The 14,791-nt window shown below is 31.2% G+C and overlaps 2 protein-coding genes across 2 annotated transcripts; both read left to right on the forward strand.

Moving 5' to 3' along the window:
* The first annotated feature begins 1,130 nt into the window (after positions 1-1,130).
* On the forward strand, positions 1,131-2,047 carry LOC146532396 (uncharacterized). The gene has a single exon (XM_085196756.1). It carries the CDS (start codon positions 1,172-1,174, stop codon positions 1,949-1,951), a length of 780 nt encoding a protein of 259 aa, XP_085052882.1. The 5' UTR covers positions 1,131-1,171; the 3' UTR covers positions 1,952-2,047.
* A 4,380-nt stretch (positions 2,048-6,427) lies between these two features.
* Positions 6,428-13,198, forward strand: Ifrd1 (Interferon-related developmental regulator 1). Its single transcript, XM_085195755.1, has 7 exons — positions 6,428-6,735; positions 7,387-7,506; positions 8,483-8,730; positions 8,926-9,024; positions 9,684-9,791; positions 10,737-11,095; positions 11,344-13,198. Exons 1-7 carry the CDS (start codon positions 6,705-6,707, stop codon positions 11,657-11,659), a joined length of 1,281 nt encoding a protein of 426 aa, XP_085051881.1. The 5' UTR covers positions 6,428-6,704; the 3' UTR covers positions 11,660-13,198.
* The last annotated feature ends 1,593 nt before the right edge of the window (positions 13,199-14,791 follow it).

A 14,791-nucleotide genomic window follows, 5' to 3' on the forward strand; every position in this document is an offset into this window, starting at 1 on the left:
TTATATTTACAGCTAAAACTTTTCATTTAAGCCGCCTTTTTAATCAATACCCATTGCCTCCAGAATTCGGTGGTAAGTAGGGAAGGAGGGAAAAGCGGAATATCTTAACACTTGGTTTCCTTTGCCTACCTTGCTATGTGCTGGATATAGCGTGAAGCTTAATTGCCATAAAATTTATTATTAGTAATCATTTATAAGTATTTCATAATTTTATTTTTTGTTAAGTTGTTTGTCAAAATCAGTGAGAGCATATTTATATCGTCAGCAGGCTCGCGGCGGATTAGATCAATCTAGCAGCGAAATTGATGACACATTACGCGCGTAATTTTTACAAGGAGCCGGCACCTTCAACCCGCGACCACTGCACTGGCTAGTTATAAACAATAGGTTAATTTAATATTTTATGTCACTTTAAAACATTTTTTGTTCTCTATACTTATAATAAAATCGTAAGAGGTTCGGTGTCTGTACTTGGAAGATATTTTTAAAAAAATGTCATTGGGAACCTTTATTAACCTAATAGAACCCAAAACAATGATTTTTAAAAATTTTGTCTGTTTGTCCGTTTGTCTGTGCGTGTTATCGCTAATCTCAGTATCGACTTAACCGATTTAGACGCGGTTTTCACTATTGGATTCTGGCAAGTTCCGAAAACATTTAGGGTTTATTTTATTACAATCAGTTCATAAATAAAAAAGTTATGTGAATTTAAATTATTTAGTTCGACAAATTTGCTAATTGCCGTAACAGTTATTTTATATAACTGTTTTATTGAAATGACTGAATCATTCTTGAGGGTGCAGCCCCGCACGGGCACACTAAAGACATAAAATTGGCGTCGTAAGCAGAAACAAAATATGACATAACCATAGTGTCCACTCAATAAAACAAGTCATAAAATTAATTTAAAATTTTATCTTAACATGATTTATAACACGTACAACTTCCGTGACTAATTGTCAAATGCGTCCCGCCCAAATTAAGTGGCACCCCTAGCGAAAATTTAATTCTACGTTTGTCTATCAATTACAAAATGCCGAAAATGCCCCTCAATCCTGAGGGAACCATTGGACGGTTAAGTGTTGGAGTTTAATAAACTGTTTAATTAAGGACGCGTCAGATCGGGAGGGTACGGTCAGCCCAGTACGGTGCGCGCGCGCGTCCCGAAACCATGCTGGTGCTCATACTCGTGCTGATTGTGACAGTCACAGTCCACGCACGACCTTTTAACATAACCCACCTAATAGTGCCTGAAGTTGTACCTCCCGGCCAGGAAACTGTAGAAATAGAGTGTAGATACGACGCAAATTTCACTTTACTCAATTGGTTTAAAGGTCCCAATGAATTCTTTCGATACAAGCCTGGACCTGCGCCTAGCACGCGATCCTTTCCTATTCTAGGCGTGGGAAGAGTCGAGCTCGTCGCCTGTGGACCCACAGCTTGCCGTTTAAAGCTTGGATCTCTCACAGAAGAAGCTACTGGACTATACAGGTGTGATATAGAACGAGATGTAGCGCCTTACAGATTTGCTACGCGTACAGCATATATGGAAGTTCACGGTCATGAGCACAGGAAACCGTTGCTTGAAGGACTTGGCGAAGAATATGGTGAAGATGAAGAGATGCAAGCGTACTGTAGAGCGGAACCTGATACGGAAATCCGTTGGTATCTAAACGGAAGGGAGATAGAAGAAATGAGGGGATCAACAAAATTAAAACGGAAAAGTTCCCGCCTAATCTTCTCTGGAATGCCACCGGTAGTAACAGTGCAGTGTGCGGAATTTAAATTCGGTAAATTGTACGGCTCTAATGAAGAAAAAGCTAAGTGGAAAGATCACGGCAATAAGGACGAAAGGCCGCAAGAACAGAGAAATGAGTCAATGAGTTTTAAAACTGGCACAACAGATTTAATTTTAAATTTTGCTCTTGTTTACTGTTTGTTGAAGTTGTGAAATAGATTGTAAGATACCAAGTGTTCCTCAATGTTAATTAATTATTATGAAATGATTGATTATATATATTTTCCAAATAAAAATATTTATTTATTAGGCAATCATATTATTTCCCATATATTTTAAATTTGAGAATACATATGTAAAAATTTAATAATATTAAAAAAAACTTTAAACATAGAAATTGTTAATTTTGTAATATGTATTATTTTTTAAACTTATCTGGCACAAACCAGAGAAGACCGAGAAAAACTAATGTTTTGAACTATGCACCTGGTAGTGAACCCATCGCAAGAGCTTTTGGGAGCATTCTCCGAAGTGGAATTTGAACACCCAACCATTAATATACAGTATACAGGTAGTACTGCGCCAAAGTGCTATCGTGGCCGAAACCGGTTAAGTGTGAGTCGGACTCATCCATCAAGGCTTCCGTACCAATTTGATGATGCTATGCGATGCAGATGCTAAGTCTACGGGAAGTATACTGTAAACCTTATAAAAGCTGACAAACCTAAATTTGCGGCCACATGCAATCATTTTATATAAAATGAACTACAAAAAAAGATTTGTATTGTTTTTTTTTCTATGAAACACTATAAATGTACACTTTTAGCATTTTTTTTATTTATCTGTGCTATATAATTATACATAATTTTAATATTTTAAGTTCACGAGAAGCACCCAGTAGGTTCTGAGTTCTTTGTGAGTTTCGAAAATTTGCGGCATAAACGGCTGTATCTTTTGATTGCGTTGGCTTAAAAGTTTGATTTTTTCACATTTTTAAGGGACAGTAGACTTAATTATTTGATGTAAATTTCAGTTCGATATCTCTACGTGTTCCTGAATGAAAGGACGGACGGACGGACTGACAACAAAGTGAGTGGGTTCCGTTTTTCCTTTCAAGATACAAGTATAGAAACCTAAAAACGAACTAACATTATGATTTTAAAGACAATATCCATACATTGATACAGAAAATTTCAGCCAATTCAATAAAACACTTATTTTGTAGCAATATTATGCAATTGTTTATATTGACATAGCGTTTTTATTTATGAGCCGATAGAAATGAAACAAACACTACATGTAAAAAGAAGTTTAAATCCTAAATCGATAAAATTGCCTGCACAATATGTGTATAAACCATAATTCTAGTAAAATGTACTAAAGTAATATACTCTAAGTCTAATGATTTATTACCGCCATTAATAAATATTTATCTATTAAAACAATAAAAAATAACAATTCCACAGGCTTTAAAAACTAAATTGCACCACACGGTAAAAAAGTTAATTTCTATAGCAATTTTTTTAGCTTCATCTTGTAATCTACACATATCAAGGTAAGCAGAGGGAACCAGGAATCTAATGTTTAGACACTCCGTTCCCATTAAGTTCCCCAATTCCCGCAGAAAATTTTAAATATTTGAAATTTATTTATCTTAATAGAAATTAGAAATTATAAAATTGGCATTACTATTTCCGCTAAGGGTAAAACAGGTAAATACTTAGTACCTATATCAGTTATTATTTGATTAAATCCAAAACAAAAAATTAATCACAAAAATCTATATCTAATTTTGTGATAAAAAAAATTTATCACAAAATCCGAATACTAGTTTTCATTTAAGATTTAAATTTTAATAATTACGTTTATAGTAATTATTAATAAAAGAAAAAACTAAATAATATTTATTTGGACGCTAATCATTCATTACTTAAAAAGTTACGATTACGAGTCAAGTCAATATTTTTTTTTATATTGACGAAGATATAATTATTACAAACAATAATTTATCCTTCAATATTAACAACTTGAATTATTTAACTGAGATATTAAATAATTCAAATTGTCAATAGTCTCCAAACGTTTAAAATTTTAAAATACAACACGGCGGAAGATTAATTATTGTATTACACCTACATATAATTCCAATTCTCCCTGATAAGGCTCAACAAAAATAATATTATTTTCAATTAAAATTTAAAAAATATATTAATAATTATGGACAGATGTGGATTTGATTCCTACTCGGGAAAATGAATCACTTTATTTCTTCGCTTGGGTAAGAAAACAGCGTGACGCAGGGTTCCTCCACTTAGTACGCAAGCCGCAAGGTCGTGAAAACTGGATGATGTCTTAACACTATGTTCCATCTATATTACAGGACTCTAAGTGAGATTTAAAGTCATGGTAAATTATTTAATTATTAGGAATTAATGTGCTGTATAGTTACACGGTTAACCTTGATTTATTTTTGAATCCACAATAAGCGACAATATAAAATTGATACGATAAATTAAAGAAATAATAGACACTTGACTTTAATTGCAAAAATATTGTTTTATGTAATGTTTTAATTTTATCTCTATTTTGGCTCTATTGATCATCGAATTTATTACTAAAAAGTCATCATCACTAATAATCAATTCGATCATCAATCATCTAATATTTTAAATAAAAACAACATAATAATATAACAAACGTGAAAATTCTATAGTAAGTATACAATAATAATATAAATTTTACTAAGGTACTTTACGTTTCGAACGTTCAACAATCTAAAATATCTTCGTTGTTTCGTCAATTTTTCTAATGTTTCAACGTCTTTAAAATTTAAATCCTATATCTTATAAAACAAAGTCGCTTTTTGTGTCTGTCTGAACTTTCTAACTCTTCTTCTTCTAAACCACCCAACGGATTTGGATGCGGTTTTCACCATTAGGTCGAGTATTTCTCAGGGAAGGTTTATATATAGTTTATTATTTGTAAATTCTTATGTAAATTAACATAAATACGATAAATGTGTATAAGGTCCTACCCGCTGAGACACTTTCGCGCATGCGCTGCTTTAATGGTAAGTACTATATGAAAAAAATGTACTGGAGTATTGTTCCTCTTAATAAGATCTACAAAAAAGTCTGCGATGGCATATTCGTATCTTTTAAGAATAACGTGTAGTGATCATATTTCTGTCTAAAAATAGTAATTTCAATATATTTTTTATCGTGAGGGATATTTCTCCATAATGGTATTAATCCTTATCCTTTAAAATACTTTATTAAATTTCTACGTTAAACGAAGATAAAATTTGCTTTTTAAACTATTTCGAAATTGCGAATAGTTTTAGAGAAAAACGCATTTAATTATTGACACATCCCACCGTTCACACATCAACTGTATCGAGTCAAGTTTCACTTATCCCTTACTCTCAGCATATAAATAAGTATATTAGTTACGTTGGCCATTTAATGTAGACCAAAGCTGTCTTTTACTGTTTTTCATTTTAATAATTACTTTAGAAGTTGTTACAATATCAAAAAATCCTTGCTGCGAAACGGCTCGCCACTCGCCATGCGTCCGCCGCGCCCGCCTGCCTTACACGCATCGGTGGTTCAGTGGTAGAATGCTCGCCTGCCACGCGGGCGGCCCGGGTTCGATTCCGGGCCGATGCATTCTATTTAATTTTCCTTACAGGCAGCCACGTAGTGCTTGCTTTTTATCAGGGACAGAATACAATTTTCAGCATTAACCACAAGCTCGAAAAAAAAAAACCCGCCTGCCTCTATAACAACGAAGATTTAGATGCGTTTGCACGTATTGGATAATTGGAGTTGAATGTATTATTTCAGCGCGATATATTTGGTATCATATTTTTTGTAGTAGTTATTAGTGGGTAGGTTTTTGTTTATAATTTCTTCCGTTTAAAAATAGTCATTTAACTATCTAAAAATAGTCATCTAAATATATTTTAATAGGTACTTGAAAAGATTAGTAGCACAGATTTAAAATTACGGTACCTACAAAAAAATCCTTGCTGTGTAAAACAATTGGAAAATCCTTATTGAAACTACGAAAATGCGGGTTGCATTAGGGTTTAATTAATTTTCACATTATCTTAAGTGCTTTGCAAACATACATTATATGAATAATCCAGTAGTAAAAGCGGGCGAAGCCGCAAGAGGGTCGCTAGTTACAATATAAAGAACTATATAATTTATTTTTTTAAATAAATATAATAGAAATATTGTTTTCCACAATAACTATTTTATAATATCAGTACGTATTATGAAATAAAGAAGGTCATTTTTGTTGTTAAACATTATGAAACTAAGGTTCTTTTGCATACTGATTCACACATATCTATACAAAGTATAATATTTATAGAGTATAGACTACAGCCGTATATACCACTTGGTTTTTTGGCATTTTAATTTCATACTATTGCACCATGATTAAGAAAATAAAATGCTGCCAGATAGAAAATATAAGGGAAAACGTTATTACTGTTACATAAAAATATATTTTTTTACACTAATATTTTTCTAATAAACTTATAATAAGGGAGCCAAATTTTTTTATGAAGAAATCTTAACATTTTTTTAAAAAAAAACCTTATATTTTAGCAATATTTGGAAATTGGTATTGATATTCTGAGTAAATTAGAAAAAGTCGCAAGTAAACACTGATCAACATGGCGCGCAAAATGGCGGAAAAACCCCGCCGCAGCCTACCCCTTATATGACAAGTTGTCAGATAGCATTGCTCATATAAGCGGTGCATGTTACACGGTTAAACATGTTAAGAAGTTTTTCTGAAATTTTAGTTTTATGTTGTATTTGGTGCCCAAATCATTCTATAAGAACTGATATATTGAACTTTTCTCCGTCTTGATTAAGTGAGAAACGTAGTTAATTTAATAGTGAATATTTTTAATTTTAATATAAGTAGCTTTCCAGAAACCACTATCACCATGCCTAAAGGAAAGAAAAAGGGAAAATACGGTGAGCATACAGTGGATTAATTTATTATTACGATCAGTATTTAATTACAATAAAGTGTCGTTGCTAAAATTTGCCAAGATGATATCACGCGGCGACCTTGTGGTCGCCGTCTCCGCTCGCATTTATGACAGGTCCACGTACATTTGTTCGTTTAAACTTCAAATAGCTTCGCAATTCCATATGTTTGGACGTATGTCCTATCAGGCTTTAAGACCACTTCCTCTTCACGATGTAACACTTTCATACAATCACTAATTGAAACCCACATGCGAACAACCTGTCTTAGTTTTAAGAATGCTTATAACATTCTAATAAATAATTGGCCTTGGAAATACCAGAGCTACTAATCAGCTCAAAATTACATAATATTGTATTGTTTACCATATGTTTGTGTTAGGTAATAAAATGGTGTTGCAAAGAACCTTTAAAAGTAATATGTTGTCTAAGAAATATGACATAATATTATAATATAACGATATTTTGGTTTATCTTAGACACAATATTCTAGAAATAATCATTATACTTCAATGTTATACTACATATATAATATAATATAAACAACAAATAATTAATAATGTACATAGGAGAATGTATTAGATATTTAAAAATCAGTTTACCATATCAATGCTTAAATTAAAAATAAAATTGCAGAGCACAGAAGAACTGAAGTTCCTTACTCATCTGATGAAGATGCTGGCATAGATATGACTAATGACAACTATTCAGAAACTTCTGGACAGTCAGATCTTAGAAGTAACCATGATGATGCAGGTAGGTCATATATTAATAACTCATTAATTGGAGGCTATTATTTAACATTGATAATCAAATGAGGGTCATTGCAGTGCAGTGGCATAGTATCTGACTATAAACACTACAGCTAAAGGTCCAATTCTCACTTGGGAGGAATGCATTATATTCTTTTTCTCTTACTGAAAACAAGACGAAATGTTTTAAAAAGTGGGCTGAAAGTGAAAATATCAGGATGCTGTAGCATGAAGCTATAAAAAATACAATTGATATCTTACTTTGTTGTGCTTGTGTTTGTCAATTACCTATCGATAACTGAAACAAAAAAAAAAACAAAATAAATATAATATATAGAAAGATAAAAATATACAATGTCAAAGTCAAATAAAAAGATATGCTTATTTTAATCAAAATAAACCTATCTATCAAAACATTAATTTTTATTACAAAATTGTTTAAAAAAGTGAAATTGTAGTCAGTAATCTCAATATATTGTAGTCTTAGTGGGGGTACAAGTCTCTTATCTACATGATTGTTTTTAAATGAACATCCCAATATATATAACCCAAATACTTTATAATTATGTTGATTAACTATTGCATTTATCCTTATTATTAGGCACATGGGCCTGACAATAACTTTGATGTTTGTGGACTCGGTCCGCACTCTGGAAAATGATTACATTTAAGGAGATGCAATATTAAGTACTATTACTCATGTTTAATGATACATTTATGAAAAAAAATATACATATATAAAAATAATCTGCATGTACTTTAAAAATTTGTTTTTCTTATGGTTCATTTGGATAATTAAAAAAATTGGCACTTCTAATAATAACCAAATAGAAACCTAAGTTACATAATATTAATTATTAAATACTTGCTGAAGCTTGCTTCAGAATTACCCTAATAAAATTTATATCATTAATATTTTTGTCAAAATTTACCATTTGCAAATGTAAGCTTAATCAATTAACAATGGCAACTAATTACAGAAAATGAAATCCAAGAAAAAATTGAAGAGAAAGTTCTAGAAACTATTGATGCTTTAAGTGCAAGAGCTAATGCAGCTAGAGCAGCGGCTTTAGTGTCTCTCAGGAATTTATTACAAAGACGCTATTTAGCACATCTATTGAGCAGCCAACGGGTGACTCTCGCTGATCATGTTACTAGGGCTTTGAGACGAGGCAAAGATGGAGAGAGAAAAGCAGCAGCTGCTGTTGCACCTATTTTAGCTTTACAGGTAAATACTAATGTCATTATTTTTCATTTTAATTTAATATAAAAAGTTTTAATGTTTTTTTTATCACGGCAATAGTGTTTGATATAAATAAATCTTTATTATTTTAAAGAAAACTTGTGAAACAAGTAAATTTATAAACTATATCTTAATAAACTAATACTTAATGAAATAATTTTAAAATAATAAATATTTTAGATTGGTGAAGAAGGCACAGAGGAGTTTATGGCTGAAGTCCGGCCGGCACTTGCCGCAGCCGCCGTAGACAAAACTGCTTCACTTGAAACACGCACTGAGGTAATTATATTGTATTGTAGAAAAACATCATGTATCTATTCAAGAGAATAATTTTTTTTGCTACAATATACAAATCACAGTGTGAATATTTTAAATTAAATAAATTAATAAAAATCTTTATTAGAGACTAAAATAACAACAAAAATGTACAACAATTAGATATGTTTGATAATGACCGCATTAGTGGGAATTGTGTTGCAGCCATTGAATGTAACGTTAATTACCACTTAAATGTCTTGAATTTAAGCTGAAAGCAGTCTCCTGACATTATATTTACGAAGAAAGTAAAGAAAATTATGTAATATTAGCAGGTTTGAATTCTTGTCACAACAATTGTGCTATATAAACATACCATCGAAACATGATGTATTTAAAAATATCTCTAAAGCCTAGGTTGTCGTGACAAATGAAAGAAATATATAATATTGAATTCTAAGTAGAACTATAGGATTTTTTTTATTTAATGTATATCTCTCTGTTTTGACAATCATTTTTTATATTTTTTGTACAATAAACTAAATATTTTTTTATATTTGTATAAGATATAACAGCCCAAATATTTAGCCATGAAAGGCTGTACAAATTGAAAATTATATAAAAATGTTAACTATCAGTGAATATAAAAAATAATATGTAGTATAATTGTTTGCTCTTTCCAGTGTTGTTCATCTCTAGCAGTACTTTGCTATCTTCTAGAGGAAGACCTCACAGAAATACTGGAGATCATGAAGATGTATGAAACAATATTCAGCGGCAGTTATCTTAAGGTTAATTTTTTTAGCTTTGTTACATTCCCACTTAGAGACACTGTTCCTAATATTGCTTTGTAATGCTTACTTTGTAATAATTGCTTGTTGAGTGGCGGATCTTTAGGACACGCTTTGGCTTGACACTAATACTTTAATTTCCTCACTCTAGTGATGAAATTAAATTATTCTTTATTAAGTTTAAATTTGCATGCTTGTGCTCCTATGTCACGACTGGCCTCATAAATATAATAAATCATAGCCAAAAGACATAAAATCCCAATTACCTACTCAAACAAGAACACGATATTATTGTGACATTATGTCTATCTAAGATTTAGTGCAAATATTTGCCATTTAGCAGCTATTGTGTAATGAAATGGATCAATATACATACATTATATAAGGATATATATATACACGCTATAACTTTTAGAACAAAATTTCCACGCGTAAAATATTATGTCTAAACAAAGCGCCGTGACGCGGAAGGAAAATATCAAGCTTTTCAAGGTCATACTGTAGAGCAATGACCAACTGACTAAATGTGACATTATTTATCTATTTTTATGAAACATGCTTGACAAAGTTGAAGAGAGATTCTATTTAATGGGTGTAGATTTGATTCTTAGGGGAATGTTTGATGTTGATTTTGTAACTTTACATGTTATTTATGGTAGGATAGGCAGAGTTGCCTAGTGTTCAGTGTTCATACTAAGTGATTTAGTATTGTTTTGTTTGTGAAATAAAAAGACTAAAATTTAAGATTTTATTGAGTTGTGTGAATTGTGTGGTGGTAGTTTTGGCTTATATTGCATATATAAATACAGGCACTGTTTTAAATTTTTTAATAAAGAAGACAATAACATAATTTAATATAATTAAACGTTTAATTAAGTAATAATACTTATTTATATATAAAATAGTTATTATTAATAATTTAACATAAACTGTTACATATTCCAGGGTGACGGGACAGTCAAAGTGTCCGGTTCAGCAGTAGAAGAAGGCACATGGCACGCAGCTGCCTTAGACGCTTGGGCACTACTATTGTTGCTACTCGAACCTCACCACGCGAAAGCCTTACTGACGGAAAAACAACCATCAATATCACGTTTAGCTGATCTCCTGAATGCATGCAGTCTAGAAGTGCGTCTGTCAGCCGGTGGTGCCCTGGTATCAGCTCATGAAAGGACTGATGATGATCATTGGCCAGAATATGATGATTTGTTGGTCCGTTTGCAACAGTTGACGCGTGACTCTCATAAGTACAGGGCTAAAAGGGATAGAAAATTGCAGAGAGCTACGTTTAGGGATATACTGAGGTATGTATTTATATAAGTGGAAAAATATTTAAAATTTTATTTATGGAAGAAATTTTATGAATATTTTGCAAAAAAATTATGGCCTAATCTTTATAAATTTAAAGGCTGCTATTCCTATTGTACTTTGTTAAACTTTCCATAACATGTAATGTTTGTTTTATTTGATTGACTCATAAATTAAACAAATATATGTTATAGACATAAATAGTTTAATTATATATCTACATAAATTGTTTCTTAATATGCAGATATTTCGAAGAAGGCACAGTAGAAGAATTGAAAGTACGTATAGGCGTGGAATCAATAGTGCTAGACGGATGGGGGTCTCGTGCTGTATATGGAGCTATGGCCGCGGCGTTGAGCGCCGGACTCGTAGCCCTAGCACCGCACAGCCCACCACTAAGAGCTGCACTGGGCCTGAACGAACCCCCACCAACCCCTGGACACGCTCAAGCCAAGCTGAATAAGCTGCAGAGGAACTTGCAGAATGCTGCTGCGTGTAAAGCTAGGACGGTAGCAAGGAATAAGAGTAGAGATAAGCGGTCTGCTGCACTTGCACTATAGAGAAACTACCACTAATATGCGGATACCATGTTATATTATATTCTTTATTGCACTAAATGCATATATGAAATGGAAGGAAAACCAAAAATTAGTTTTCAACACTTTTTCAGGTGCAGTGAATATAAAATAATAATATTATATAACTATATATAGTAAATTGGCCCATGGTTTATTGTTACAATAAATAGTATACAATGTCACACACGGTATTTGTTTTTAGTTTTGAAATTGAGTGAACATTTTTGTCAGGATGTTGATAGTTGTTTGAATATTTAGATTTTGTTTGTATATTGGTTTTAAAAAAAAAAATTGAAATTGTATCATGTATGTTAGTTGTACTAACATTTTCTGTATAACTTCTTTATATTTATATATAAATTTTAACAATATTTTTAATTATTTTTTGTTATATATTTCTAAATTAAAATATTTAAACAAATGTCGACATCTATATTATTTATTTTTTTATCTTGTTAGAATCCGTCCAATCTCTTATTTATCGACTTGTTGAATCAGATTTTCATGAACTCTTAAGAATTACTACAAACCAAAAATCTTTCACTACATACAGTGTTGTGACAAATAATAAAAAAAAAATGAGCTTAGTTTAATGCTAGCATTGTAACAAATGTTGGCTTAAAATAAGTACCAAAGAAAATTGTCAATCAAAATATTTTGTTAATTGGAACCTGCAATCACCTCATTGGTTTGGACATATCGCTTACTAGGTTTACATTACGAATATTATATATTTTATTCTATATATATATATTAAAACAGAAAGTTATTTTTTCTATAAATAACATAGTAATTACTATAAATGCTATGGTTACAAATTAAAAAAATGCTATCTCTTACATTCTGTAAGGGTAAAGAATAAAGAAAGGAATAACTTGACACTAGTTTCACCAGTTTATGTATATAATAGAAAAAAATCAACGTAATGTAATTTTAGTAACACTCACCTCTATAATGTTATATGTTAAGATAGTATAAATTCGATTGTAACTAAATGAAATATACACTGACACTGATTTGTTTTTATTTTAATTTAATTTTTGTTAAGGTCATTTTATATTTTCGCCATTAAACCTTACACTTGGATTTGGTTGTAGTATTCATAGTAACCGCGAATTTTTTGTTGTTTTTTTGTTTATATTTTTTGTATGTTAATTATTATTTTTACTAGTGACTTAATGCAAAATGTCTTGTACGAAATTAATTATCATTACATCTATTATGTTGACTTGTTTTACCATGACTTTAATACATTATATATAATTTTTTATGCAGAATTATCATCACTTTCACATAATGTATTATAACTTGTTGATAATCAAGTTTGGGTAATGGTGATTTAGATCCAATTAATGTTACTATTCTTTGTACTGCTAGAAAGTTAGCGGTACTTTATATTATATTGTATTTTTAGTAAAGTTCTCTGTAAATATTATTTTATTCGTTTTCAGCGGCCGCATACTTGTTGTAAATTACTAGGCTAGAGCACAGAATGTTGAAATAATATTTATTATGAGAAAATATTTAGTTTTATTACAAATCCTTAAATTTAAAAAGATAATTTTAGTGGGCAAAGAACAAAGCTGTTAATTATGGACCGCCTCTAGGCCGTCTCAAATTCAAATTCAAATATTTTTATTCAAAATAAAAAGTTTCTTTATTTTTTGAACGTCAAATAATTTACCACCAGTTCACAAAAGTTAGTGCCTCAGACCTGAGAAGAACCGGCGCAAAAAACTCAGCGGGACTTATTTTTTAAAAATTTTGAACAAATACATATTTAATTATTTGTGACAACGATCTTTTGAAACAGACTGGAGCGAGCATTTCATTCCCAAGGCATGTTATCATTAATTTAATAATAACAGTAATAACCTTTAACACACAAACCTCTTTTCACAGTTTTTTTAAATCGTGATATAGAAAATTCTCTGACGGTTTCTGGCATCCTGTTGTAAAAGCGTACACATTGTCCTATAAATGAATTACGGATTCGATGCAATCAAGTCACAGGTGCACTAAGTTTAAGTCTATTTCTAGTATTAATATTATGTACATTCCCAATTTTGCTAAAATCATTAATGTTTTTCTTAACATTTTCAAAAATATATTGAGTTGCAACTGTCAATATATTGATTTCTTTAAACTTTTGCCTTAAGGAGTCTTTAGTTATAGATTGCACGAACAGCTCGCTTCTGCAGGACAAATATTGGTTGAATACCGGCTGCATTACCCCAAAGTAAAATCCCATAGGACATAATATCGCGGAGGTCGAGCCGTTTCCACGTCAGTTAATGGTCTAATTTTATTAACCGCGAAAGCTGCTGAGGGTCATCAACATGGGGTCCCAACTGTAATTTGAAGTCTATGGTGATACCGAAAAATACCGTAGAGTCGACAGGATCTAGGGGTTCACCATTCAAGCCGGTAACCCTGTCCGATGTTACGGGACTTATTGCCCTTCCAGTGAGTTTCATGGACGAAAGCACACTGGACTAACATACTAATATATTATTTAAATTAAATCTTATATCATTTTCTTGTAGCAACTTTCTCATATAAATGTGAACATATTATTTTTTTACATTTAAATTCATCAGTTATAGATGATAGTCTTGTACTTCTTTTTTATTTACATTTCCCCTTCCCCCGATCAAAATAATTAAAATTGTATTAGGACAGAGAGCATTAGATGATGATGAATGAATGATTCTTAGTGAGTGGCTCAAAGCGCCCTGAATTATAACTACACATCTTAAGGAGCTCGTCCATAGAAGACGAGGGCTCTGCAATTTGTTTCTGAGCACATTCAAATTTATCAGAAATGGTTTTTAATTTATTATGCAATGTTTCAATCTCCAACTGTAATGAACTCACCACAACTTCGCGTAATAACTTTTTATTTAACATACTTATTTTCAGAAAATTTATTAAAGTTATTTTTTAAGTTCTTTCTTTCAGCGGCTAATTTGGTGTAATTGTTACAAATATCTTTTGTTTTTAATAGTTGCTGTTTTTTTAATATATTTATTTATTTTAATGTATTTTTTAAATTTATTTTTACTATTAAGAACTGGCTTGGAAAACACCGAATCATCACCAGTCAAATCTATT

The sequence above is a fragment of the Heliconius melpomene genome, chromosome 13 (assembly GCF_056956725.1).
Source record: "Heliconius melpomene rosina isolate 202511_hmr_F chromosome 13, ASM5695672v1, whole genome shotgun sequence".
NCBI lineage: Eukaryota > Metazoa > Arthropoda > Insecta > Lepidoptera > Nymphalidae > Heliconius > Heliconius melpomene.

What these genes read in the sequence shown, in the direction of transcription:
- LOC146532396 (XM_085196756.1), top strand. Translation starts at nt 1,172, where the DNA reads ATGCTGGTGCTCATACTCGTGCTGATTGTGACAGTCACAGTCCACGCA.
- Ifrd1 (XM_085195755.1), top strand. Translation starts at nt 6,705, where the DNA reads ATGCCTAAAGGAAAGAAAAAGGGAAAATACG. An exon ending in TCAGCGGCAGTTATCTTAAG is followed by an intron (nt 9,792 to 10,736) that starts GTTAATTTTTTT and finishes TACATATTCCAG; the next exon opens with GGTGACGGGACAGTCAAAGT. An exon ending in ACGTTTAGGGATATACTGAG is followed by an intron (nt 11,096 to 11,343) that starts GTATGTATTTAT and finishes CTTAATATGCAG; the next exon opens with ATATTTCGAAGAAGGCACAG.